The sequence below is a fragment of the Erpetoichthys calabaricus genome, chromosome 5 (assembly GCF_900747795.2).
Source record: "Erpetoichthys calabaricus chromosome 5, fErpCal1.3, whole genome shotgun sequence".
In the NCBI taxonomy this organism is placed as follows: Eukaryota; Metazoa; Chordata; class Cladistia; order Polypteriformes; family Polypteridae; genus Erpetoichthys; species Erpetoichthys calabaricus.
Window position 1 is genome coordinate 142,223,387 of NC_041398.2, and position 27,584 is coordinate 142,250,970.

Here is a 27,584-nt window from a genome sequence, read left to right on the forward strand (position 1 = left end):
TTATTTTTCATTTGAAATGGAATAACTGGAGATGTGAGTGGTGTTTTGAGACAATGGAACTGGACATTCTCTCATCTGGAGGGATTAAAGCTGACACACAAACGCTGGTGAGTCTGCCTTCTCATCGTCACTTGATTTTTTTTTATTCAGTTTTATTGAGTGTTCCTGCTCATGCTGAATTAAGTGTGCACTTTATGATGTCAAAAAAAAAAAAAAAAAAACACAGACGTAGGTATATATAATATTTGGAATTATTCGTTTTATGACCTGTATAGTACATTTTGGAAAACTTTGTGGCACGGATGCAACATTATTCATATTATTCATATTCATTCGCATAACATCTTGCGGTTTGTGACTGCGTGTTTTTTTTTTCCCCGATCTTGCCAGTCCCCCCACATGTTGCTGTATGCTGTTTCTTTTGTACTCCAGGACATGCAGAGGATAGAATAGTACAGAGCAGTAAGTTCAGCGCTATATGCAATCATCAGATTCAAATGTTAACTGTTCACACACACGCAAGGATAGTCTTTCCTACATTTACAACGTGTGTACCTGTTACAATGTACACGCTTCTCTCTATGCTGTGGATTCTATTACACACCTGAAAGAAAGAGACAATATATGTGAAAACATCATTGTACTAATGCAATATTATTTGAAAACAAACAGCGTCAGATCTGACTCTAAGTAACAGCGCAAGTACAGACGCAAACCAAGTGTGATCAAGAGTCACCGGTTCGATCCCCACTCACTCCTATATTTGTTGTTTTCAGTAGTAAGCTGCTCTTTTTGTTAATATTATACAGTAAACACATACACTTGGTTTGTGTCTGTACTTGCGCTGTTACTTAGAGTCAGATCGGGGGGGAAGGGGAATGTAATGTTAGAGCATGTGAGCTTATTCAGTGCAGCAGGATCAACGCACATGTTGATCTTTTTTTTCTTTCACTACATGTGCCTTCCCTGTTTATTTTTATATCTAGTGACTTTTCTGCCTGTCTGTCTCTCTATTACTCTATTACGCAGTGCTTTGTCTGTATGTTATGGATCTTAAAAATAACAGTTATAAGGACACTTGTTCATGTTAATTGCAGCCCCAATTGTTAAAAAATATTTTAAAAGGAGCATCCCACATGAAAATATAACAATCTCATTAACTGACAGTGCATACCAATTTATAAATTTTATGTCCGTTTGAGGTTAAAAAGAAAAAAAAAAAAAAAAAAGAACACTTTCTCCTCAACGGGGAATCAAACTCAAGTCTCTGAGAGACAGTAAGCCTGCTTTGCTCTGAGACAGCAAATCTTACCACTACACCATGGAAGCTGTTGTATTGTTCTTGAACCTTTTGTGAAAGTATTTATTTGATGTTTGGACTTCATGCTTCACACATTCTATAGTTTATGTCTACATTTTGTAACATTTATTACTAAAATATGAAAACGTTTCTGTTTTAACAATGTGTTTACACTGATTACTGTAGAAACGGAACACACATGAAATGCGTGTGTTCTAAATAACGATCTATTATTTCCACTCTAAAACTCCACTTCACTCCCAAATAATCAATCAAGGCATGAGCTGGGAGATGCTTGTGCACGTTCTAAGTCGGTAGGGGGATTGAATAGCCGGCTGCTTACAGCTTGTTTTTATCAGCACATTTAGAGGACAAAGGGCGCTGGCGGAGAGGTGCGAATGGATTTAAGGTGGGCCAGATCTACGAGTTTTTTTCGTAGACTCTGGTAATTCTAGTGTTAAAACTTACCAAATATATCGCTTTTTCGAATTTAGGGATGCAAACATACTATAAAACAGTATGTCTGTGTCATTTTAGAAAGAAAAAAAGTTAAACATTTTTGTAAGATTGAGGCATTTTAAGGAAGGGACCTACTCCATTGGATACTTGGCCTATAAAACCTAAAAATTGTACCTGGGGTGCTGTACAATGGCCTATCCTGACCCTGTGTTCTGATCCCTGAAAAGGGTCAGAGTTGACAGTTCCGCCAGGAGCAGAGAATGTCAGAGAGAGAGAGAAAGAGAGAGAGGGAGAAGCAAACAATCAATTCCAAAACTAACAGGTGCACGTAGAGGCTTTTAATGTAAGCGGAGTACTGCGCGAGAGGCTTATCACGCGACAAAGCCGCCAGTAAGGTAGTCTGTCAACGTTTTTCAGGGGTTTTCCCAGGAACGTCTGTATTCTCTGAGGGTGCGATCAGCCCCCCAGCTCACACCCCCTCCCTCAGCTTTATTCACATTTTCGTGAATCAAGCGACTTTCCAAACCAGGTTCAAACAGGCGTGACATGACATCAGCATTAACATGCTCAGAACCAGGTCGATGCCTGACTGTGAAACTGTAAGGTTGTAAGCCCAGAAACCATCTCATGAGACAAGAGTTTGTATCTTTCTGATGGTATAACCATTGAAGTGGAGCATGATCAGTTACTAATGTAAAATTTCAACCCCATAAGTAATATCGAAGTGCTTCTACGGCCCATTTAATCGCCAAGCATTCTTTCTCAATAGTTGAATAATTGTGTTCCCTAGGGAGCAATTTCGTACTCAAATATGTGATAGGGTGCTCTTCTCCATCAAAAATATGGGACAGGACAGCACCTACACCAAATGCACTTGCGTCTGTCTGTAGGACAAAATCCTTAGAGAAATCGGGATTCCCCAAAACCAGATAAGAAGACAAAGCGGTTTTCAAATCACAAAAGGAACTTTCACAAATTTCTGTCCATAAAATAGGGCGTTTTTTTCTGCCTTTAATAAGTTCTAAAAGAGGAGCAGCCCTATTTGCAAAGTCAGGGATGAATCTTCTGTAATAACCAGCAAGCCCCAGAAAAGCGCATACCTGTTTCTGCGTTTTTGGCCAGGGCTAAGCAAGCATCTCTTCCACTTTTCTTAACTGTGGCCGAAGTAAACCCCTGCCCATGGAATAACCTAAATAATGAGTCTCAGACATACCCAGTTTACACTTCTTAGGGTTAGCTGTTAAGCCAGCCTGTCTCAAGCTTTCAAGGACAGCCTGAAGACGTTCTAAATGTGAATGCCAATCATTGCTGAAAATCACGACATCATCAAGGTATGCCCCAGAATATTCAGAATGAGGACGCAATATCTGATCCATCATACGCTGGAAAGTTAGAGGTGCCCCATGAAGACCAAACAGGAGTCTCGTAAATTCATAAAGTCCATTAGGAGTCGTAAATGCTGTTTTCTCACAACTGTCATCCTCCAGAGGCACCTGCCAATAACCTTTCGTGAGATCTAGTGTGGAGATATAGGTCGCCTGACCCAGTTTTTCCAACAGCTCGTCAACACAGGGCATTGAATAAGCATCAAATTTAGAGACCTTATTCAAGCGCCTGAAATCGATACAGAAACGAACTGAACCATCTTGCTTTGGGACTAATACGACCGGACTGCACCAGTCACTTTTACTTTCACGAATTACACCTAATGGCAGCATCTTCTTGACTTCTTCGCGCACAATATTTCGTCGTGCTTCTGGGATCCAAAACGGCTGCATCTGTACCCGGACCCCAGGTTCAGTTGTAATTTTATGTTCTGCAAGGTTAGTCACGCCAGGCAAGTCTCAAAAGACATCAGTGTTCCGTTCAATCAAAGTTAACAATTCTGTCTTTTGTGAGTCAGTCAGATCATTACCAATGGCAACATCGGTCTGAGAAACAGCAGCCAAGGAAGTGTAAATCCCCTGCCGGTCATGCCATTCCTTCAAGAGATTAATGTGCAAAATCTGGAATGGTTAGCACCGGCCTGGTATTCTAACTTTGTAATTTACTGGCCCCATACACTCCTCAATAATGGCACGGCCCTGCCATTTAGTTAGAAATTTGGGCGGGTCAGACAGAACCAGTACCAAAACACGATCACCAGGTTTGAATTCACGGAGCTTACTGCGCCTGTCGTAAAGACGTTTCTGAGTTTCCTGCTCACGCTGTTGATGCTCCACATGAATAGAATAAAGCTTAGAAATTCTATCTTGCAACGAAATTACCCGATCTGCAAAGCTCGGTCCAAGAGCTGTTGACTCGTTTCCTATGCATTCCTCTCATACAACATCCAGGATGCCTCTCGGGCGCCTGCCAAATGACAGCTCAAACAGACTCAAGCCAGTGGACGCCTGCGGCGATTCCCGCACCGCGAACATAACAAAAGGCAGGACAGAGTCCCAGGATGTAGGATCATTATGAGTGACTCACCTGATCATCTGTTTTAAAGTCTTGTTAAACCGTTCAGTCAAACCATTCGTCTGTGGATGGTAAACAGTGGTACTCAATTTCTTAATAGCAAAGTTGTCATACAATTGTTTCATCACGCGACAAGTAAAAGGTGTTCCCTGATCAGTTAAAATTTCTCTAGGCATGCCAATATGAGTAAAAATCCGGCACAGGGCTTTGGCTACAGTGGAGGAGTTGGTCTTTTTCAAAGCAGCCACCTCTGGATATCGTGTTGCATAGTCAACCAACACCAATATATAGTGATACCCACTTTTAGTCTTAAGCAAAGGGCCTACAATATCTAATCCCACCCGCTGAAAGGGGACTTCCAGAATAGGCATAGAATAAAGGGGAGCCCGAGGAGGCTTATAAGCGGAGACGATCTGGCAGTCAGGACATGAAGTACAGGACCGTTCAACATCTCTTCCCATATTCAGCCAATTAAATCATTTTGATAACTGATCTCTGGTCTTATCAGCCCCCAGGTACCCTCCCAAGATGTGAGAGTGGGCCAGCTGCAAAAGAATTTCCCTATGTACTTCAGGTTCAACTAGTTGTTCAATAAATTCCCCCATTAAATGATCTGAAATCACGCTGAAAAGGCAACCGTCTTTTTCTAGAAAATGTGGAGTTTTCAAGCCCCCGGATTTACGCTCTTGGTAACAGGAGTCATTAGCCGAGCAAGCCTGTTTAAATGCATATTCTAATGAGCTATCAGCATGCTGCAAGCGCACAAAATCCGACTGCTCGCTCGTACTAAGTTTGAGTTCGGAGGCATTTGCAATCTGAGAGGATATAGAAGGGCCTCCCTGCCACTCTGGGAAATTGGGGGGGGTGTCTCCCTCAGTCTCACTGGAGAGATTGGGTTCAATATCTAATTGGGGCTGTAGATTTTCCCTGACCGCTACCAGGTCGTCTTCTTCTTCTTTTTCTTCCCCCCTACTAAGCTCAACAGGGGACTCGACAACTGGTGCCCGAGATTCAGTAATTAGTCTAGGAAAAAGGGCATTCCTTCTGCCTATTAATAATGGCCAGGGGCAGGAGTCCAAAACGGCAGACCACACTTTAAAGTGACGACCTTTATAAGTCAAAGGAAGAAGCAATGTCTGATAGTCTTTAACATCTCCATGTACACAACGTATTTTTACAGTCTCAGTGTTACTAAGGCATCCATCGTCAAGACAGTCCTGTCTGACAACACAAAAGTCACTGCCTGAGTCCAATAATGCCAAGATCTTACTGCCCCCCAACTTTACCAAGATCAATAAGCCATCTTTTTTTTTCAGATGAATAGGGAATACGGGAGCAACAAACCTCAGCCAATCCAATTTCCATCGATCGAGATGGAAACAGGCGACATTCCTTCACCAAGTGACCAGGTTGATCACACTGGAAACATCTTCGTTCAGCTCCACTGCCGAAATATCCGCGGCGACGTCCATCGTCTCTGCCATCTCCTGTCTCTCCAGATACGGGCACCCCATCAGCAATTGCATTTCCTGGAGGCCTTCCTGACGACATCCGATTGTCAGGTCCTGAAGCCTGTCGATGTTACAGTCTTCGGTCAAAGCGACGAGAATGCCCTGGAGGCTCTCTTGGAGGTTGTGACACAGCATAAGGGGCACCAAATCCACCGCTTTTTTTCCAAGAGGTCTGAGAACCTTCTAAGTGTCTGGCCACAATCGTTAACGATTCAACATCATGACGAAGAAACTCTTCTCGGAGAACTGCAGGTATCCCGGCCAGCACTAATGTCATGACAACCTTTTCTACAACTCGCTCCATCTCGTCCCCCTTAAACCAGTAATGTACTTTTTGAATCAAATCTTGTATTTACGCACGGATGGGACCGTCCATATTCAGTTTCCAGTCATTAAGTGCAAAACCTTTAGGCAAAAAGGTTGTAGCCTTACGCAAAACAATTTTCTGCTTCAGGAAATCATAATCGCTGAGCTTATTGCGAGGCACATTCCGTAAGGAAAGTAAGGCATCCCCAGACAAAAAAGGGGTGATGATAACAGCCCAACGTCGTTTGTCCCATCCCAACAAAGTCGCCACTTGCTCAAAAGAAACATCTATGGGCCATCGGAAGGACCCATCTTCGTCAGCACATTCTTAGAATTTTCAGGAAGTGGAGGCAGAGGAAAATTCTGCCAATTATTATGAAGTGGGACATTCTAATGAGGAATCAGATCATCCTCCAGATCATAAGGAAGCGGAACATTCTGAGCGATTTGTAATAACTCTTCGGCATCCATCTGTGCAACCACTTCTGGTACCACTTGTCACGCTTGGGTCACAGATTTACACAGAAACACAGGAGGTTGTAGAAAACAGGAATTTTATTCAAACACTGCAAACAAACATTTGTCTCTTTTTCAAAAGTTTAAACGTGCTCCATGACAAGTCAGAGATGACAGTTCCACCAGGAGCAGAGAATGTCAGAGAGAGCGAGAGAAGCAAACAATCAATTCCAAAAAAAACAGGTGCACATACAGGCTTTTAATGTAAGTGGAGTACCGCGCGAGAGGCTTATCATGCGACAAAGCCTCCAGTAAGGTAAGGAGCGATGTGAAGGTAGTCCGTCAACGTTTTTCAGGGGTTTTCCCAGGAACGTCTGTATTCTCTGAGGGTGTGATCAGCCTCCCAGCTCACAATACGTACTCCACCCCACAGGTTCCACAGTTCATGATTTGATAAAGAAAATCACCGGAAATGAGACCACAATGTTCTTCACACAACTTGGAGTTATTAGTACACAGCCTGCACCAGTTTTTACTTGGAGAAGAGATAGCACAGAGGCTATAGCCAGAAGGACCAATATATTGTGGAACTTGATTGTATATGAGGCACCATTTAGGAAAATAATCATATGATTTAAGAGTGCTATTAAATTACATGTCTGTATGTTGTTCAGTACGTGTGAAAACAGTATACAGTGGAACCTCGGTTCACGACCGTAATTCGTTCCAAAACTCTGGTCGTAACCCGATTTGGTCGTGACCTGAAGTAATTTCCCCCATAGGATTGTATATAAATATAATTAATCCGTTCCAGACCGTACGAACTGTATGTAAATATATTTTTTGAAAGATTTTTAAGCACAAATATAGTTAATTATACCACAGAATGTACAACGTAATAGTAAACTAAATGTAAAAACATTGTGGAATGGGCGACCCGGACACAGACAGGCAGACACGTTGCAAGCCATCACCACATGTTTATTTACACAACTACTATATACAAGTCAATAAGTGCACCTTACTCCAATTCCCCACAGTCCCAAAGTCCAGGCTTCCTTCAGCCTCCTCTCTTCTCTTCCACACACTATACAATGGGCCTCTCTTCGCCCACCTCCTTCTCCAACCTTGTCCGCCTCCTCACCCGACTCCAGCCTTGATTGTCGGGAGGCGGACCTTTAAATAGGCAGCTGATTGCTGACCACACCCAGCCACCTGTGACAATACTCCCCCCCAAGCTGAGACCCCTAAGGGCCAGCGGCCAATCCGAGGAGGACAGATTTCTCTCGGCAGTAGGCCGACACCTTCCAGTCTAGGGTCCTGTCCTAAAAAATAAACAGAAAAACAGGGGGCGGAGACGTTGCCCTGTCGCGGCCACTCAGCACGCTTCACCCATGTGTGGGCCAACGCTCTCCGCTTCGACCGGCACCCCAATGCTGCTTTCTTCGGCTTCACTATCCGAAACCTGCGATTTCCTCGCCACAGGACCGCCAACTGGAGCACTCTCATGTTTCGCCTCCCAGCCTGCGGTTTTTCCCTCTGCCTCGACAGAGGGCGGCCCTTCGTGGGACGTGTGCACCCAGCAACACGTCCTCTCATATTGGAGGAATCAGTTTTCTTCCTCCGACTCCTCCTCTTACTGTGGGACGCCGTAACGGTTCGGATCTGCCTATAAGAAAAGGACACACCCTGCCCCGCCGGCATCCGTAGCGTTACGGGGGCGGTCCTACTCACCATCCCCGCTGTGCTCCTCCGGTCAGAAGTTTCAGCGCGGCGCCATTCCTCTCTCGCCAGCGGCGCTTGCTTTGGCGCTGCAGCCGTCCCCTCTGATCCCTGCGTCTCCGCCCAGAGGGCACCTCGCTCGCCTGCCAGCAATCGCACAAGTTGTAGGCCTTCCTGCAGCTTTTGCAGAATCGCTGCCAAGGAGAGAGAAACATCTGACGGCGAGCTTACCTGACGCACAGCAGTACTCACCTTCTGCTTCCTTTGGGCCCCTTCCTCCGGCCCAATCGGGTTTCTGGCTGGCACGGGATGGACATTCCCTGGTCCCGCCCCCATCCAATCACTGGCGGGGACACAGGACACGCTATCCAACCCCGTGCCTGTCACAAGGAGGGACTTCCGGTTGGCGACCATCTCGTCTTCCGTACACACATGGAGACGAAGCTCCGGGCAGCTCCGCGGCTGCTGCGGCTGCCTGAGTTGCAGCCTCTCCGTCCCGGCAGCTCCTCTTGCTGCCGCCGTGTCTTCGAGCCGACCCTGAAACACTGGTGGACCGCTAACGGTCCGGGTTAAACAATCTTCACGCGGGGTTGGGTGCACGCCGCACCTGCGGCACGTGTGTGAGGTTACCTGCTGTGCCGGGCCATCCACAGACAATTTATTAAATGCAGGTCCCTGACTTGAACCAGGCAGAGCATCCTGCCGACTACGCCACTGTGGAATGGGCGACCCGGACACAGACAGGCAGATACGTTACAAGCCATCACCACACATTTATTTACACAACTACTATATACAAGTCAATAAGTGCACCTTACTCCAATTCCCCACAGTCCCAAAGTCCAGGCTTTATTCAGCCTCCTCTCTTCTCTTCCACACACTATACAATGGGCCTCTCTTCACCCACCTCCTTCTCCGACCTTGTCCGCCTCCTCACCCGACTCCAGCCTTGATTGTTGGGAGACGGACCTTTAAATAGGCAGCTGATTGCCGACCACACCCAGTCACCTGTGACAACATTTAATAACACTGAGAAAACCTTGAACAACAGAGAAAACTAACATTGCAAGAGTTCGCGCTATAGCGCTACGAACCGCTGGCTAAAAACACTTTTTTTAATGAGTTTTAAGCACAGGGAAAAAAATGAAAATCCGTAATTTAATAAACAACCAAGAAAAGTAACATTGCAACAATGCACGCTACGAACCGATCGCTGTAAACAGAAGTGAAGTGGAGGTTAAAATCCAGCAGAAAAAGTCTTCATTAAATACAACGTGGTTAAAACAATGCGTGAATCAGTCTCTTTTAAAACAAGGCCGATGCATTCTTTAACTGCCTTCTCGGCCTTATGTCAGCCCTCTCACGTGTGTGTGTGTTTGTGTGCGTGTGCGTGTGTGTGTGTGTGTCTCTCTCTTTCTCGTTCGCTCTCACGCTCACTCTCTCTCTCTCTGTCCCGCTCGCTGCACAAGGAATGCACAGGGAGAGACTAAACACGTGTGGAAATCATCGGGGCGCTCAAACCGAAAGGGAAACTGGCTTGTTCGTATACCGAGTTTGTGGTCGTGAACAGATGCAAAAGTTTGGCAAACTTTTTGGTCATAACCCAATTTGTACGTGTACAGAGACGTTCGTGAACTGAGGTTCCACTGTATATAGAAGAGAAAATAACGAGTATGAATATGCCAACAGTGAGTCACCTGCATTCACTATGACCTGACAGAGTAACTGGATGCTGAACGCTCTGCCTCAATATTAGACACTTAACACGTGCTTGTAAAGAGCATTATTTGAAAGATAAAGAACGTTAGTCCATTTGTTTGTTTCTTTGTTTGTTCTAACAAACTAAATGTATTTCTCCCCTGGAGGAAATTTGTTTTTATCTATAGTCTGAGGTATACAGAGTAAAGAGGAAAGGAGACAGGACTGTTCTTGTGGTGCTTCAGTGTTGTTTACATCCATATCAGAGACATAGTCCATGAGCTTTAACAACTGCAGTCTGACAGACAGACAGTCCATTCTTCAGGACACCATAGACTCATCCACCTGCATATCTCTAAGTTTACCCCTTAATAGTGATGGCTGGATGGTACTGAAGGCCCTGGAGAAATCAAAAAGCATAATCCTCACAATGCTTCCAGCTTTGCCCAGGTCAGAGTAAGCCTTGTGGAGCAGACAAATAATTGCATCCTCCACTCCAATTTTTATCCAATAGGCAAACTACAGTGGGTCCAGTTGGACCACAAGAGGACTTCTATAATCCAGGACCAGCCTCTCAAAGGTCTTCATGATGTGAGATGTTAGTGCCAGTGGCCTGTAGTCATCAAGTGAATAGGCGCTTGCCTTCTTTGGAACAGGAATAATACAGGATGTTTTCCAAAGCAGCTGCACGTTCTGGTGCCTTATGCAGGGCCGTCTTAACACATGGGCACGCTGCTGGGCAGTTGTCTGGGGGCCCCATGCTAGTCTATGTATGTTGTAACTTGCTGAGTGGTTTGTGTAGGTAGGGGCCCAAGTGCACTGCTTTGCCCAGGGACCTACTGTATAATGCTGTTAAGATGGCCCTGGCCTTTATGAACAGCCTGAACAGGTGACAGAGGATACCACAAACTTGGTCAGCACAAGCCAAAGAACTCGAGGATGGACTGTAGTTCCTTAGTAATACGGGTCTTATGGGGAAGGCAAAATGCTGTCTTTGAGGATACCACAGTGTCAACACAAAAATTAATATTGTCTGGCAGAACATAACCATTGATGAAACAGAACTGGACAGACTAAAGAAGGAAAATATGCAGTTTGAAGTTATGGCATGGCACAGTACAAGTGCCAATTGGTGATGTACCTATGGAAAATATGTAAACTCCACCCATGACAACCGATGTGAGCAGATAATCAAACAGGAAACACATCCATACCCCCAAAAATAAAAAATAGTCCAATAATCTGTGTTAAAATGTATTATTTCCAGTGTACCTTTGTCATCACAAGCATGCTGTAGGATTGCTGAAGGTACATTTCCTCAAATCAAAACCTTAGTCACTGGCCTTTTTGAGGCTTTGTTTTCACGTTTCAAATCATGTGCCCTAGACTTTATTTTAAAACACAAAAACAGGTTAGATTTTTTTTTTTTGCATTAATTTAAAGCATTAAGCATTCTTTCATTTTCTGCATCCACTTTTTCCATTACATGGTTGAGGGGTGCTGGAATCTATCCCATTTATATTGGTTAGAACACAAAAAACAACCTTGAATGGAATGCCAGGCTCTCACAGGTTATATTTACACAAAAATATTCCCACACTATCTCATGAAACGTGAAATTAGACTTGGCGGTTAAGCTGACAAAGTTTTAAAAAATCTATTTTACTTTAGCACAATATTGTTTACGGAAGGAATTGTGTCAGCGTTTAAATTTTGAGGTTGCAGCTTTATATTAGGAAATGTGTGTGCTGGAGAATGCTGTATATATTCTTAAGTGTATTTTTCTTTTCCGTTTCTCTCTGAGGTATTATAGTTTTTATGCTCTAAAAAGGCATTTTATCTGTTGTGTTCATGAAATTTTATATAAGCAACTCCAGCTTTTCACTCTTTTCTGCATGGGATTCCCATGGCCACTCCAATTCTCACCTCTGCTACTCAGATCAACTGTTTGCACAAGAAAACATTGGGATGAAATTAAATATTTGCATAAATTTTGAATGTCTTGTTTTGAAGGTACTTTGATTGAATATTGTTAATCATAGTATAAACCTAATTTTCCCAAATCTAGTCATAGATCTGATTGTTTTTATTTCTTTCATTTCAGGAACATCTAGAAGAAGCAAGTTCTTTGGCACCTTCCCTGGAAATTATGTCAAACGATTATAATATTACTGAGTTGTATCGGTAGTATTAATTTTGTTCAGCACAACAGTAACAGAGAATATGAAGAACGATAGAAGACAACAGTACACGATAGAGAGGTTTTTGCGTGTGGGTGTGTGTATAACTTACACTAAAGATAACCTATAGCTATAACTAGCCATCTTAATATTTTCAAAATTTTTGAGTGTGTGCTTTCTATCCACACATCTACATAACCATAAAGAAGTACAGTACATTGATGTTAGGAAAAAATGTTCTTTTAGTGGGCAAAAAACAGATTTGTCTGTGAGAACTGTATGTTTTAAAATGTTATTCATCACTTTATTTATTAGCACTGATGTTTGTTGAGAAAAGAATGATGTAGATGAAAAAAGTATGCCATTTTTGTTACAGGATGTTTATGTATATTCTTATTTGATAATGATCAAGGAGTCCACAGCAAGGTCTGGCAAACACACTTGCTGATAGAGCTGCACATTAGCCATTATTGTATTTGCCTTAATGGTTACTACAGGGTACATTATTACCTAGAGTGGCAAATAAGAGCAGGTACACATTTCATGTACAGTATGTAAAGAAAATGATTATGTGCCAGACTGACAACCTGTGACAGAACAGAAAGAAAGTCGCCCAGTATGCAGTGTTAATGTTGAGAGACGCTAGATTGTTCATTGAATCTTGTAAGTGTGTTCCCATGTCACTCATAAGCAGAGTATGCAGTATATGGAATAGCAGACAGTTTTCATAAATGTGTCCTCATCACCAATATATATGGTGTAACATATTTCCCCTTTTACATGTTTATAATCCAGTTTCATATCCTAATGATGTGATCTAAGCCAGTTTTAATAATAAGGACATCAATTATTGATTTCAGCAGTATTCAGTTTCAGGTAGAATTAGTATTTCATTATGCATAATTATGCACTTTCAGCCATGTATAAAAATATGCCTGGCAGGAGGTATAAACCTAAAAGTATATCCATTAATGCTTCCTGTTTTTCTGTTTCAGAAATTCCTGCGTTATTAAGTATCTTGCAGCCATAAAATTAATTTCCATCCATTTTTACCTGTTATAAATTCTCTTAGTTCCCAATGTAATCTCAGTGTGTCAAAAGATGCTATTGCCCTGTTGTGGGCAGAATCTCAAATGGTGTTGCTTCCACATTAGCTTTGAAAGGTAAAACAAAGAGATACTCATATACAGACAGAGTGTTAAACCTCCATGTGGGACCCACCTGCTGGATCCATAGAATATCTGATGTGCAACATCTCACCAAAATTGCTGCTTTTAATTTTAATGTCCATCATGACTTTTCATAACGGAATCAAATCAGCATGTTCTGAAAGGTTGACAGGGATGCAAAAGCACTATAATATACACAGATCATATTGGATTGTGAATTTGAAACAACAGTTTTTATATTTGTATTGATGAAATGCAAAGCTACACTTTCAAACCCTTGTCATTTCCCATTATAATCAGATGTAGAAATACGGATTTTTACAGTATCAATCCTGTTGCACCTGATTTTTTCCGTTCCTTCAGCTTGTCATTCACAAAATAATTTTTTGCAAATTGTTTTCAGTTGTGCAAGTACAACTGGTTGGCTCCACTGTCCACTCCTAGAATTAGAAGGTTTTTCAAAACAGAGTGTTTAATATGTACGTTTCCGAATGTACCCACCATAGATTTGCTCAGTCAGTGTCCCCAAAGGCCACAGTAGGTATAGGCTGTTGCTCCAGTTTCTTAGTAAAAAGCAAACTCTTGTTATTAACAAAATTTTGACAGTTCCCATTCCTTTTTCTAATCTGTTGTTTTAGAAATTCCTACTTGTGTACTTTATAATTCCGCGGAGAAAAATAATATATATTTTATAGCCTGCAGAGGATTAGAACCCCTGAGACCCTCGCATTTTTTGGTTGTATTTTTTCTAAATATTCTGCTAAGCAAGCTACTTATTCATAAAATGTACTTTGGGGAAATTTTAGTGTGTTTTCTATCTAGCAGTTTACTACCTTGGTTTTGCTGCATTTAAAATTAATAAGTAAATAAACTGAAATAAAGGAGAACAAGTAGCTAACTCATGTAATACACAAAGTCATGGCAGCAGTAACTGTCTTTCTGAATTGTAAAGAAAGGGAAAGCCGAATCATTTTTCATTTCAAAGATTGCAGAAAAAGCCATCTGATTAAACAAAGAAGTTAAATTAACTACCAGGGCTGACCTCAAATGAAGAATGTGTTTGTACATGAAGCCTGTAGCCACTGTGGCCTCCAGAACTAAGACTGGATACCCCTGATCAAACTTATGAGAACAAACAGGGTCCTCTCCTAAGAGCCACGTATATAAATAAAAGGAGAAGTGTTAGTTGGAGTCACTACATTTAAAATAATAATCCAGTGTTTTAGCCTGTTAAATACTTTAAACATTCTTTGTAAAATATTAGCCCCAAAATTAATTTTCCTAGGAATATTTTTTCATTTAATATGAAAAAAAATGTTAAACATACGGGTGAATTTCCCAGAAGTTAAAGAAAGCATTTACTATTTTGTTAAAAAAAATTGTCATTTAACAAAAGTAGATGCTTTGGTGTTCTTTAGATTCTGTTTTGTTTTTGCTCCCCTTTTATGGTTTCCCTGCCACACTGTACTATTTGTTAATCCAGCGATGCTTATTCTGTGTTAGCCTCAAAGTGTGTGATATGGCAATGGCACAACACCCGTTTTGTGAAGACAAGCACCAGTTATGCACCTTTCAGTTCCACCAACTTTCATTAGTTTTCATGTGATACATGTTATTAATGCCTAAGCATACTTCACACCATGTTAGTTGCATCATTTTGTATTTGTTTTTATATGGAATGGTTAAGTGGTCGAGTAAATGGTATCCACCGCTTTATGTAATGTTTCTTTTTTTGTTGGTCCTTAATGCATTTCATTAATCAATCAGAAACCCAGTTCTGTGGGACAATTCTGAAAATAGACATTTATGCAAAAATTTTGTTAAACCTAAATTATATACAAACTAGTATTGCCAGGTAAATGAATAAAAAATGGAAAAAAAATCCTGTATATAGATGTTTTTAAATACAACTGAAAGTCAACATAAGTATAGAAACGTACAGAAATATTTTGAAGTAAACATTTGTTACCAGAAATTCCAGGGCCTAAAGCTTTGTATTTGAAGAGCTTTACTTTTTGAAGTAAACTGCATGCAGCTTTGCAGTGAGATCAGCAGCGGTCTTTCATGCCATTGATAATAAACCTGCAGTATTTTTGCTTGTTAAAAAGAGAATTAAAACAAAATATTTTTTTCTGTATCTCTGTTTGAGGGGGTTCTTTCTTAAGTGAACTTCAAGTAAAAATAAGCAGACATTGCTCAGAATTCTTACAAAAAAAGGTGTTTTTGTGGAACTGAAATCCTAATAAATTTTGCCTGAAATATTGACTATTTCCTTTTGTTTTGAATTGTTTATGCAGTGTTTCTTCTAGAGTTGCACAATTATTGTGTAACCACCATAGCGAAATGCCCATTTAGTAAAACGATTACAGTGGGAAGTCCATCTGTTTCAATCATGTTGTGCATTTAGGAACCTTTGTACACTGGATATGCAAGTCCTTACATCCCTCTTTCTTTCTGCTTGTTGTTGCTTTGTTTCATCAGACATTGCAACCCTCTTGTGGACACTGAAAAATATTACACCCCGGCATGTGAGAAATACCATCGTTTTTTATGTATAGATTACATAATATGATGAAAGCATGAATAGCAGACCCACAAACCCTTAAACTACATCTTGAGTGAAAATGAACAATCCTTCTGTGTTTTGAAAATGCATGTACAGTTGACGATAAATCTCAGATATTCTTGCTGTTAAGCATTATGCTTAGCCCACGTCTTTGCCTTGATTTGCAATGTAAATAGCATGATATGTGTGTTTTGTTGGCTTCATTTGTGTGGGATGGCTGCGTGAATCACTTGTTTCCATGGAAACCATACATAAGTATATAAATCGAAAAAGGCAGACACTGTGTTTAATTCACTAATAGCTAGTCAGTTAAGGCCTGTATAACCTGTGGCTGGGAAAGGGTAAGACAGGAAAAGAGTATTCTCATTTTGTAAAAATAAAGTGAAGGCTAAAGACACTACATTTTGCAATATGGGTAAACAGCTTATGAGCTTATGTCTCCAACTGTTTTTTAATTAACTCAACATAAATTATAAAAATGGAATAGTTATTTCTATTTTTATTAATGAGAAAAGAGACAACAAATTATGGCATGTTGAGTCCTGCCAGTATACCCCATCAGATAAACTTTCAGTATATAATGTGAGACATTATATTTAGGATGAATACCTACCAGGTAACGCTTGTGGTTGGTTGGTCAGTCGGCAAATATCTGCCATGTCCTGTCTGTTGCGAGAAGCAGATCATAGAGTAATTGTTAAAAAGTATTTGCCAAATAATACAGAGTACACAACACATACTCTTTATATTATTTAGCAGATACTGTATAACATACTGTATCTATGATCTGGAAGTGACATTATTGGGATGTGACTGTCAATCACTGCTTCTGCAGAGGGAATAAGAGAAAGGGCACTGGCAGCAGCACCAATCCCTGGTTGGGAGTGTAATTACATTTATTTGAGCCTTGAAGGACACGTGTGACAATACAGAAGATTACATTACTCTCAAAAAACTGATTAATCCATTAAAGATATTGGGATTATCAAGGAAAGTGGATACTGGAAACTGGCAGCTGTAATTCAGCCAGCCGGCACAAAATAATCTAATGTGCATACAGCAGAAGTACAAACAAATTACTAGAGTCATCACAATTTAGCAGTGAGAGCGAGAAACGAGAATATAGACAGCACAAATTGTTTTACCATGCGCTTAAGTCAAGACTCTGAATCTCAAAGACTCACAAAAAGTGTACAAAAGTAGTGGTGTGTTGCTACTGCAAGACATTTGCATTTTGAGATTGAATGTCTTGTGATGTAAATACATCTTGTTTGTATTAAAAAAAGAGGGACTGTGATATTTACATACAAATAATAATTATTGCAGGAAACTATATGGTTATTTGTGTATTGTGATGGAAAACGGGGTATCAGCAAACCCCAAACCTAAACATGAACACGCCTGCACAGTCCCAGGTTCAAAAAAGGATGGTTTATTAAACACACCTCCAAAAAGTTGCAAAAGCACAAGTAATTTCTCTCCATAATACCTCTCCTCACAGTTTCTCTCACCACCACACTGCCCTCCTCCAGTCGAGTGTTGGTCCATGTCCTCCCAGTTCCAACTTGCCTGGATAAGGGAGTGCAATCCCTGTTATTAAGGACCCAGGAAGTACTTCCGGTGCCAGTACTTTGGGTCATATAGAAGTCCCATTTATTAGGGAGTGCATCTCCCTGCAACACCTCTTTGCGGCACCCACGGACCCCTGCAGGGCTATGTTGCAGGACTACATTTCTTAGGATGCCCTACTGGTTCCATCCTGGGGACCAATACCCAGGGCAGCTTGCCATAAACGTCCTGGGGACGTAAAGTCTCCCTTACGGCATCTTTTATGACTTAGGGGTTGTCCATCCATCCCCTCTGGCAATCTCTTCTTAGTCTGGCTCCTTCCTCTCTCCTGGTCGGGTTGCCTGTCCAACCCATGTGGCATTTACAGTATACTGACATATTAAATGAAATCTGATTGACAAACAAGCTTACTCTTGTCAAAATTGTTATGAGAGTTTTTAAGTTTAAGCAGGTAGCATGAAGAGCAGTACCTCATAAATCTACCATCTCTCTTCTCAACAGCAAAAAGGAATTGCTTCCCAATGCTAGGTGCCTCATTTATCTTCTCAAAATCCACAAACTGGACAGTCCTGGTTGCCCTATTGTTTCTGCGTACAACTGTCCCACTACTCATATTTCATCTTTCTTCAGCAGTCTTTTGAGACCACTGGGTATAGTTCTTCCTTCATACTTAAGATACTATTCATGCTTTCCAGTTATTTGACAGCATTAGGTTTCATGGTCCGGGCTGCTTTATTTTTATCATGGGCATCACCTCTCTTTACGCAGTCATTCCTCACATTGAAGCTCTCATTGCAGTCAGATAGGCATTTAATAGATGTCCAATACAGGATTCTCCTGCAAACACCCTCGTCAGACTGGCAGAACTGGTTTTTACCCTCAAAGATTTTGATAGTAACTTTTTTCACCAGGTGTGTGGAATTGGAATAGTTACTACAATGGGACATAGCCATGCCAACATCATCATCAACTAGGTGGAAGAACGTTTCTTTTCTTCCTACCTAAGCTTTGTACCAGACCTAGAATCAGAATCAGAATCAACTTATTGCTAGCATATGAAACATACCAGAATTGACTTTGGTTTTGGTGCAAAACATGGGATACAAGACGTAACCAACTGAAGACAACACAATTTCAACCCACCATTAACCTGACACTGTGCAAACCACTACTCAAATACAACATCATCTTGGGTGGATGGAGTCAGCAGCAATCTTTCCTGATGTCTTTTTTGCTCTGGCGATGAACTGATCTTTTAATGTTGGAAGACAACAGCAAATGAAGACACAGCGGAACAAATCACCTACTGCAACCAAGTCTTAGAAAGAGTGGAGGCAGAAGGAAACCAAACAGTAATGGAGGAGGTCACAATACTCTCAATGACGGCTGAGTAAACATTTAATAATATATGCCTTGATATGCCAAGCTTCTTAAGCTTGCGAAGGAAGAACAATTTCTACCTAGTTTTCTTGATGATAGAGATGATGTGATTGTCCCATTTTAGTGACTTAGTGAAAGTAGTCCCCATCAATTTAAACAACTGAACCACAGACAGTCTGGCCATTAATTTGCAAAGGTGGACAGTTAGTGACTTGTTGGCTGAAATAAATCCTCATTTCCACTGTCTTAAAAGATACATCATTTATTGTGTTGGTACTGCCTCTTGCTCCAGAAGCTACAGGAATGCTTTTAATAGTTTCCATCCATCTTTCAGATTTACAGTCAGTGATTTTACCACAACTCTACATTTTTTAGAAATCAGTCTTTGTATCAGCTTTTTAGGACTTAAAAGCTTGATCTATTACAAGTTAACCTACTCACAGTTACCTTCTCTACTGCTCTTTCCAACTCTGGTATATTAAAAACTAAACTACCTCTTTCACTGGTCCTTCGACTCTGCTGCTTCTGCTGTGATGAGGTTGACTTCTGTAATGAAGCACTCAAAATGATGAGTTCTCTCATTAATAGAAAATACCCTTCTCACATTGAGGACAGAGCTCTCCCTAACTGAAGTCAGGTGCAGACCTCCTAACATCCACTTTAAGAGGAACCCCAATAAAGAAACCCACATCAACACATCCTACTGGTCCTCTAACTCCACATCAACATTTTGTTTCTCCCACTGGTCATTAAACTAAATTTCCCAATTTTGCAGACTGATCTTTCCATGGGAGCCTTTTTGCTAACTCTCCCTTGAGGATTCTGGTGACCACTTAACTTACACAAACTTCTCATCCGCCAAGAATTTAACAGAGGAGAGCCACAGTCCTCATCTGGCACTTTGTGCTTTAGGGACCTGTTTGTCCTGTTTGACTTGACATCCCTTGATCATGGCCACACTGATCTCTGTATGTGTTCTTCCATGGGGTTTCAAAGACACTTTCCAAAGGAAAACACAAGAAGCTAAGCTCATACTTAGCCTGGGATCACACATTTCCCCAGGTCTTGATGAGAGGCTAACTTTTTTATCTCTCTCTCCTTCACCTTCTCCAATGACAGTTGTTTTTCCGCCTACCGTCACCTTTTCTCCGTTCATTTAGCTTGGCTTTGTGCCCTGATTCCCCTCCTATTTATGTTACTTGCTCTTTCCTTTTCAGTTGCATACAAATGTTGCCTTTAATCTTCTTTCCTTTTCAGTGTGAAAATAACCTTTAACCTTTTTTTCCTTTGCAGATGCACACTGACTCAGGCCTATGCTAACTCCACAGAGCATATAAAATATTCTATAAATAGTTCTGTTCATACTACATCAGTATCTTTAAAATGGTGAGTTGAAAGTGGCTGCTGTATGGTCGTGTGAAATGAGACTTCTCAGCAAAATTGCCAAATTAAGAAAATAACAAAGTCTTACCTCAGCAGCTGCACTGGACAGTGTCAGGCACACTAATTTTGTAACATTGTATGTGGTCTGTTACTAAATTTTATTTATAATTTTTAATAAAGAAAGGTCCCTAAAGCTGCTTCATAAAAAAGTTACTGGGACAGCACACATCAGGCTTTTATTCACAGCTCTGTCAGTCATGGGCATACTGATGTTACTAGAGCCCAGTCCACTTCTAAGAGGGAGTTCAAAGCTTATTCATCTTCTGACACTTCATTGGCATGCATAGAATTTGGTGGTTGATGAAGGCATCTATGCCAGCTATTTTCAGGTGAAGTCCTGAGTGACCCCCATGGCTTATAGTTTTAACTCCATCCAATTTCACAGTCAGGGTTTCAATTTTACTTTTAATTGATCTCATTGTTAGGTTATCTGGCATTCAAATCTTTCTAAGAAACTCATAAATATGTATATTATTTGTCACGTCTTTAAAGCTTTTGTGTCTTTTTCCATTTTCTTTATATTTTACCATTTGGACCATCTGTAACCAAATGCCAAAGATTAGAAATGAGCAGTGCAGACACAGGTGCAAATAACAGGGGGAACAACTATCATTTTTATTTCAATGTTAAGAAACATTCTTTACAAATGAATATGGTACTGAAGTATGAGAGTAAGTCGATAAATATCTACATTTTTTATTTGGCTTGGCTGTACGGCTCATGTGGAAAAATTGTACAGTTTCGACCTTGATCAGTCAGTTAAGGCTTGCAAGATCAGAACAGATGTGCTAACAATAAAAGTTTCCGCCACCTCTAGGGATACCCTAAATTTTTCAACCACTGAAAATATACGGCCAGAAATAGGAAAAAACAGCAAATTCAGTATTTGATTTGAGTGAGTAAAAATGACAAATTGGCTGAATAAATTATGCTGTTTCCATTGCTCTTCACTGTTTATTGATGACACTCTCTATAAGGGTGCTTCCTCTTCTATAGGGAATGAGCAATACATCACACCACATTGCACTGAGGGGCATGGTCGCCACCTTCAGAGGATTGTACTGGTTTGTTTACAGTTAGCAGCACCAATAGTAGTGACAAACTGGGAGAAACAGCAATCCTTGTACAGAATTAAAAGCAAAATGGTCAAAGGAACTGTACCAGGACAAATTGTATTGGGATCAAGTCAACACTATTTAAACAAGCTGAGCTTAATAACCAATTTGGATCCATTTGACTCGGTTTATAATGTACATTAAGTGCAAGGTTTAAAGTTATAAACCCTTGGAAATACTATACATACTGTAAATAATTTATTAATGACTGGGTACAAAATCTAAATGTTTAAATTTACAAACCAACAAATTGCGGGTTACCAGCTATTCTAGCCAAGGTATGCTGGCCAGGGTTTTGTATTAGAACAATCTAGAGAAAAACAAGCCATTCAGCCCAACAAGGGTCACCAGTCTTATCCACTTAATTCTTCTAAAATAATATCAAGCCTCATTTTGAATGTCCGTGAAGTTCTACCCTCTACCACACTACTTGATAGTTTATTCCAAGTATCTATCATTCTCTGTGTAAAGAAAAACTTCCTAATGTTTGTGCAAAATTTAATCTCAACAAGTTTGCAATGGATCCTCGTTCTACTCATTTTAAAGTAACATTCTCAATTCACTGTTCTAATTTCCTTCATAATTTTAAACACTTCATTCATGTCTCCTCATAATCTTCTTTTACTTAAAGGTTCAGCTCTTCTAATCTTTCCTCATAAGTCATCCCCTGTAACGAGTTCCTCTAAATGCAATAAGAGGAGTCCGACACACACAAGAACCTCCTACTTTAAGAGATTAATTCTGACATGTTCGGAAATGGACAGATCCTTAGCCCTAATTTGAGCCCCTTTGATGGAGGTGTCCTTTATAAACAGTAAAAATAACCACTAGACTAAATTAAGCCAATTAAACAAACAGTATATATTATGAAAAACTAAAACATAATTATGTGCATATTCCCCTTTAGAAAACCATACTCGAAATCGAACTCAACAAGTAAACAAATACTGATTTATATGTTCATACCTATGAACCAGCCCCTTCATAACGAAACTGCGCAGAAAAACATCAAAACAGAAAAGGAAAAGGGTAACAAAAACATAAGCCTACTTACAGACAGGACAAGAATATAAACAATACATACATATACTGTATATACATTTATATATACTCAAATGTTAGTCAAATTTACACGCCATACACATTCCCCAGTCCCTTTTTTGACCCAACTCCTTGTCTTATGTTTCTCACTTTACCAGCATACTGGTAAAATGCAACACTGGGCACATTTCCCCTCTATGATATAAAGGGGCGTTCTCACCAGTTTGGAGTCCTGTCCTGGAAGCCAAAGTCCGCCTCACCTGGGTATAATGGCATTAACGGGTCCCTCAACTGGAAGACGCAAGTGACAAAAACAAAAAGGCAACTCCGTGCACATAGATGTCCTCCACTGATCAGCCCACACTCACACTCACCCAAACCAATCCACACACTGAGTTTTCGTGCCTCACTGATCGCTCCCTTTAACTCTCTCTTAAAGCTCCAATCCTCTCCTTTTGAAATATGCGCCTACCTCTCTCTGAAGCCAGTCCATCCCCTTACATCATACACCAGTACGTTTATGCAAGGACCCACAGGCGTGGTTTAGCCACCTTCTTCCCTTAAAATAATATCCTTAAAATACTCAATTCCTAGGGCATATATTCCAAAGGGAACAAGGTGGCAGAAACAGACAAACCAAATACAACATTTAGCAACCGTTACATACTCCCCAACCCCTCTCAAGAGAGGGACCAAAGTAGGGCTTTAGGTTTACTATATGAATAGTCTCACTTTTAGTCTCTGTTCCCATACCAAACTGAACCCTGAAATTATTAGGTCCTAAAACTTTGATTATTTTTGCTGGACTAATATATTTTGGCACAAGCTTGGATTTAAATTGATCTATTTTGGAAGATTATGGATGAGACCTAAGCCAGACCAGGTCACCTACAGTGTAGTGAGCCTCTTTCCTATGTTTATTATAAGACCTGGCTTGTCTGGCCTTGGCCTTTGCCACATGACTCTCCACTTGCTTATTTAAGGTGGTAAGCTGCTGTATTATAAGATAGGTCAACTAATTTGGATGTAGAGTGATAATGAGACATTCAAGGGGTCCTTTAATCTACCCACTGCTAATAGAATGGGGGTCTTTCCAGTTACTTTGTGTACTGCAGTACTGAGAGCAAATCAAAGCTCTGGCAACCAGCAGTCCTAGTCTGGATGGTGCTTCCCCACATAAGGGATGATAGGCCGTTGTAAGCTTCTTCAGCATTCCCCACTTGGAACAATGGTTTTCCATCATCTCACAGGTAAATTGTGGCCCTCTATCAGACACCATATATTTTGGAACTCCCCAACAAGTAAAGATATCTTCCCTTAAAATGGAGCAAATCTTCCCTGCCTCTGCATTGGGTAAGGCAAACAGTTCCATCCATTTAGAATAGTAATCTACTACCACCAGCACAGCAGTCTTCTTGTTTTTGGTCCTGGGGAATGGACCCTTCAAGTCCACACCCACCATTTCTCTTGGTTCACTCATCACTGTGGGTTGACACAACTCAGTCAGTTTTCCTGGCAGGATCTTGTACTGGAGAAACTCTGGGATGAGCTCTTGGGGAACCACTGGCTGAGATGTGTGGGCCCCGTATCTCTATGGTATTGCATGGTACAACAGCCTTTGAAATTCCTCATAGTGAATATACTCAGGGAGCCCCCTCCACACCCCCGACCCTTCCCTGCACCCTTGACAAATGGAACAAGTTGTCTGAGCTCGAGCGATTACCTGCAGTTCGGATACAAAGGGTTTGACCACGGCCACAAGCGCCTCCTGGGTGTCTTCTGGAATCAGGGACAATGCACCTGGTAATATATTGCCATAACCCTTCCAATAGCGAACCTGGACTGTGAATTCTTGGAGTCTAAGCACCCATCTGGTGACGCCACTTTTCCACAGCCTAAACTATAGCCATACACTCTTTTTCACTGGATGAATAGTTGAGCTCAGGACCCTTTTATTTTCTTAAGGCATAAGCGATGACATGTTCTTCACTGTTATCACACTGAGTAAGAACTGCCCCAAATCCAATGTTACTTGTGTCTGATTTCTCTAAAACTGGAGTTGTGGATCTGGCTGTGTCAAGATAGGAGGTTCCACCGCCTCCTGGCATTCAGGACTCTCTTCTTGGTGAAGTGGTGCAAAGGGGCTGGAACATCTGCCATGTTTGGTATAAATTTATGGTACCAACCCACTATTCCCAAAAAAATTGCAGGCTTTTTACATTGGTAGGGGTTGGATAGTCCCGTATGAAGATGGTCTTTTTGGGATCTTCCTCCATGCCTCAAGCAGAGACTACATAGCCCAGGAAGGTCAACTGGGGTTGCACCAGGCGACATTACTTTATGTGTAAGGTCAGGTTGGCCTGATGGAGACTATAGAAGGCTGTTTCCAAGCCCAGAAGATGCTGATCTAGAGTTGGTGGGAAGACAATGATGTCATCTATATAGACGAAACAGATATTTCGGAGTAACCCCTTCAGTACTTGTTCCATTAGTCTCTGAAATATAGCACCAGCATTGACCAAACCTAAGGGCATAACCCGAAACTGCTACAAACCATGAGGGGTTATCACAGCAGTCTTCTGCACACTGTTTTTCACCCATCCGTACCTGCCAATACCCAGAGCTTAAATTCAGAGTGGAAAACTCTGTTGCACTGTTGAGAGACTCAAGAATATTATGTATTAGAGGCATGGGGAAGTCAGTGTTTTAGCGTTTAGGGTTCGATAGTCCACACAAAACCAATTTGACCAATCCCCTTTGCGAACTATCACCACTGGCAAGGCCCATGGAGGAGAGGATGGCTCAATTATGCCAGCCTACAGCATCTTGGACAGCTCTTCCCAAACAATAATTCGCAAGTGTCAAAAATAAAAAGACAGTGCCGTGCACATAGATGTGCTCCACTGGTCAGCCAGCACTCAGAGTTTTCGTGCCTCTCTGATCACTCCCTTTAATTCTCTCTTCCAGCTCCAATCCTCTCCTTTTGAAATTTGTCCCTACCCGTCTTTGAAGTCAGTCCATCCCCTTACATCATACACCAGCTCGTTTATGCAAGGACCCACAGGCTTAGTTTGGCTACCTTCTCCCCTTTAATGGTATCCTTAAAATATTCAATTCCTAGGACATACAAGGGGCAGTCAAAAAGTTCCTGGAATTGTGATATAGTGGGCGAGAGATTAGATTACGCACACATTGTTGTGGAGGGGAGTGCAGCACGTCTGTAGACCAGTTACACCAGGTCTGGATTGAATATGGCGTGTAATATTGTTTTAATTGCCATTTGAGTTAGACGTGTGCATAGTCATTCGCCGCAGTGTCTCAGTTCAAACAGCGTGCTAACATCAAGTTCATGGGCAAATTGGGGACTCATACGCTAGCAGCACTGCAACACTTGTTCCACTTTCCGCTAGCATATCTGATTTCCCCAATAATAATAAGTATACAACAGGGAAATGATGAAGGGTTGGAGACCAACTGGTACCCCATTTAACACAGCAAAGTATATGAAAAATAAAGTCCCAGCATTTAATAGGAATTTTAGATGCTGATCCTCCAATGCTGCCACTCTGCTCCCCTCTCTAGGCTGATTTCCTTTGATGTCTTGAAGCTCTACACTCTTTTGAAATCTGGTTGACTAATGAACGCCGACTTCAGGCACTTCTGCTCCTTCAGTGCCCAATAAGATGAAAAATACAAGACCTCTAGGGCCAGTCCAGAAACGACATCAGCATGGTTCATTGTTCAGATTGTGGGTGAAAGACAAGATGTTATTAGCAACCAAGTTTTCCAGTCTTTAAATCCTCATCTCTGAATTGTTTCATGGATCCCTCCAGTTTTATAATAGAATTTTATTGAAAAGCATTAATCAGACGTTAAACTGATTTAATTTTAGCTTTAATACGAAAACAAACAGGCAGAAAATACATATATTAAAAAAGGTATTTATTCCAGAGTTTTCTGAAATTCAGCTTTGGCTTTAGCCAAGAATTTTCATTTTGGTGGATCACTGGTCTCCATCCATTTATTTATTAATTTATTTGCTGGAACCCTTTCTGAAAGTACAAGGTCGTGGGTTAGACAAACTTTATATTCTGAAACAGGAACAATGGAGGATTACCAGTCAATCACTGGGCACCTAAGGCACATTTATGCTTTGTGTCTCTTTGTAACTGTGAGATTCTGCGAGGGTCTGTAGGTTGTAAATTTTTTCAGCAGTCATGTCTTACCCACATGTGCACCTGCAATGGTGAGCCTCTAGATCTTTGTATTCATGCAGTCCTTTACACACCTGTGTCTAATGAATGTGCATGAGCTAGACAACAAAACATGAATGCATTTGAAGAGAAGGCCAGTGCGCATGCATGATACGATTCTGCAGCAGTGGGGTGCCGCAAACACATGAACACATTCACGACGGATGTACATCCTGTTCTGTTTCTTTCTTCAGCTGTCTGCATCCATTCTGTTTAAAAGTATAAATACTACTTTAGTCATAAACTTGGGCCGTCCAAGTTTGTTTAGAGTAAATAATTTGTCTAACTGGATGTTTTTTAAACTGTGGGAGGAAACCAGAGTACCCAGAAGAAACCAAAGAGAAAATTTACAGACAAGGCACTCCATTCACAGTCTATGTCACCATGCTTACTAGGTAACCATTTTTCTCTTCAATAAATTTTAGATTGTTGCCAGCTTTCACAATAAATCCAATGAAAAGATAACAATAATGATGATGATGATTCAATGGTTGAGCAGACAAGATGTCAAGGGGTTGCTGTAATTTAGTACTTAAAGACTGAGACCTCCAAAATCTGGACGTGAATTGTGACTTTGCAGTTGGCAGGTAAACCTGTAAATGGGTCAGAAAGAAGACATTTCGGATTTCTGGGCCACTTCTGTGTTATTTCTAAGACTTCCATTCTGTCTGTGTGTACGTGTACTGTATATGTTTTTTTTTTTTTGGTTACCAGTATTGAACTGTAAATGTATGCTACCAAATCTGACACTTTGCAAGCTCCTGTGGTAAGGTTTAAAATGTATCCCTCAACTCGTGAGGCACCTATGAACATAGTTTATTGGTGTCTTAATTTTTTGAAAAATTTTTGAGTTTTCATTCTATGGGTTAGATACTATCGACTCTTGTTTAGTCTGAAGAGTATGATTGCTGTGAGTTGGGGGCTTTAATCTCCATCAGTGTGCCTCTTCAGGTCTT

At 41.0% G+C, this 27,584-nt stretch overlaps 1 protein-coding gene and 1 long non-coding RNA gene across 21 annotated transcripts in view; one reads left to right on the forward strand and one right to left on the reverse strand.

Moving 5' to 3' along the window:
* The window catches only part of LOC114651964 (sorbin and SH3 domain-containing protein 2-like), a 439,918-nt gene extending 424,392 nt beyond the window's left edge, over window positions 1–15,526 (forward strand). For all 20 annotated transcript variants that reach the window (XM_051928410.1, XM_051928408.1, XM_051928414.1 and 17 more), the window contains one exon: window positions 12,017–15,526. In XM_051928410.1, the coding sequence (XP_051784370.1) occupies window positions 12,017–12,078 (62 nt within the window). In that variant the 3' untranslated portion in view covers window positions 12,079–15,526. The remainder of the gene's footprint in view (window positions 1–12,016) is intronic.
* The window catches only part of LOC127527974 (uncharacterized), a 209,729-nt gene that overhangs the window by 23,250 nt on the left and 158,895 nt on the right, over window positions 1–27,584 (reverse strand). The window lies entirely within an intron of this gene.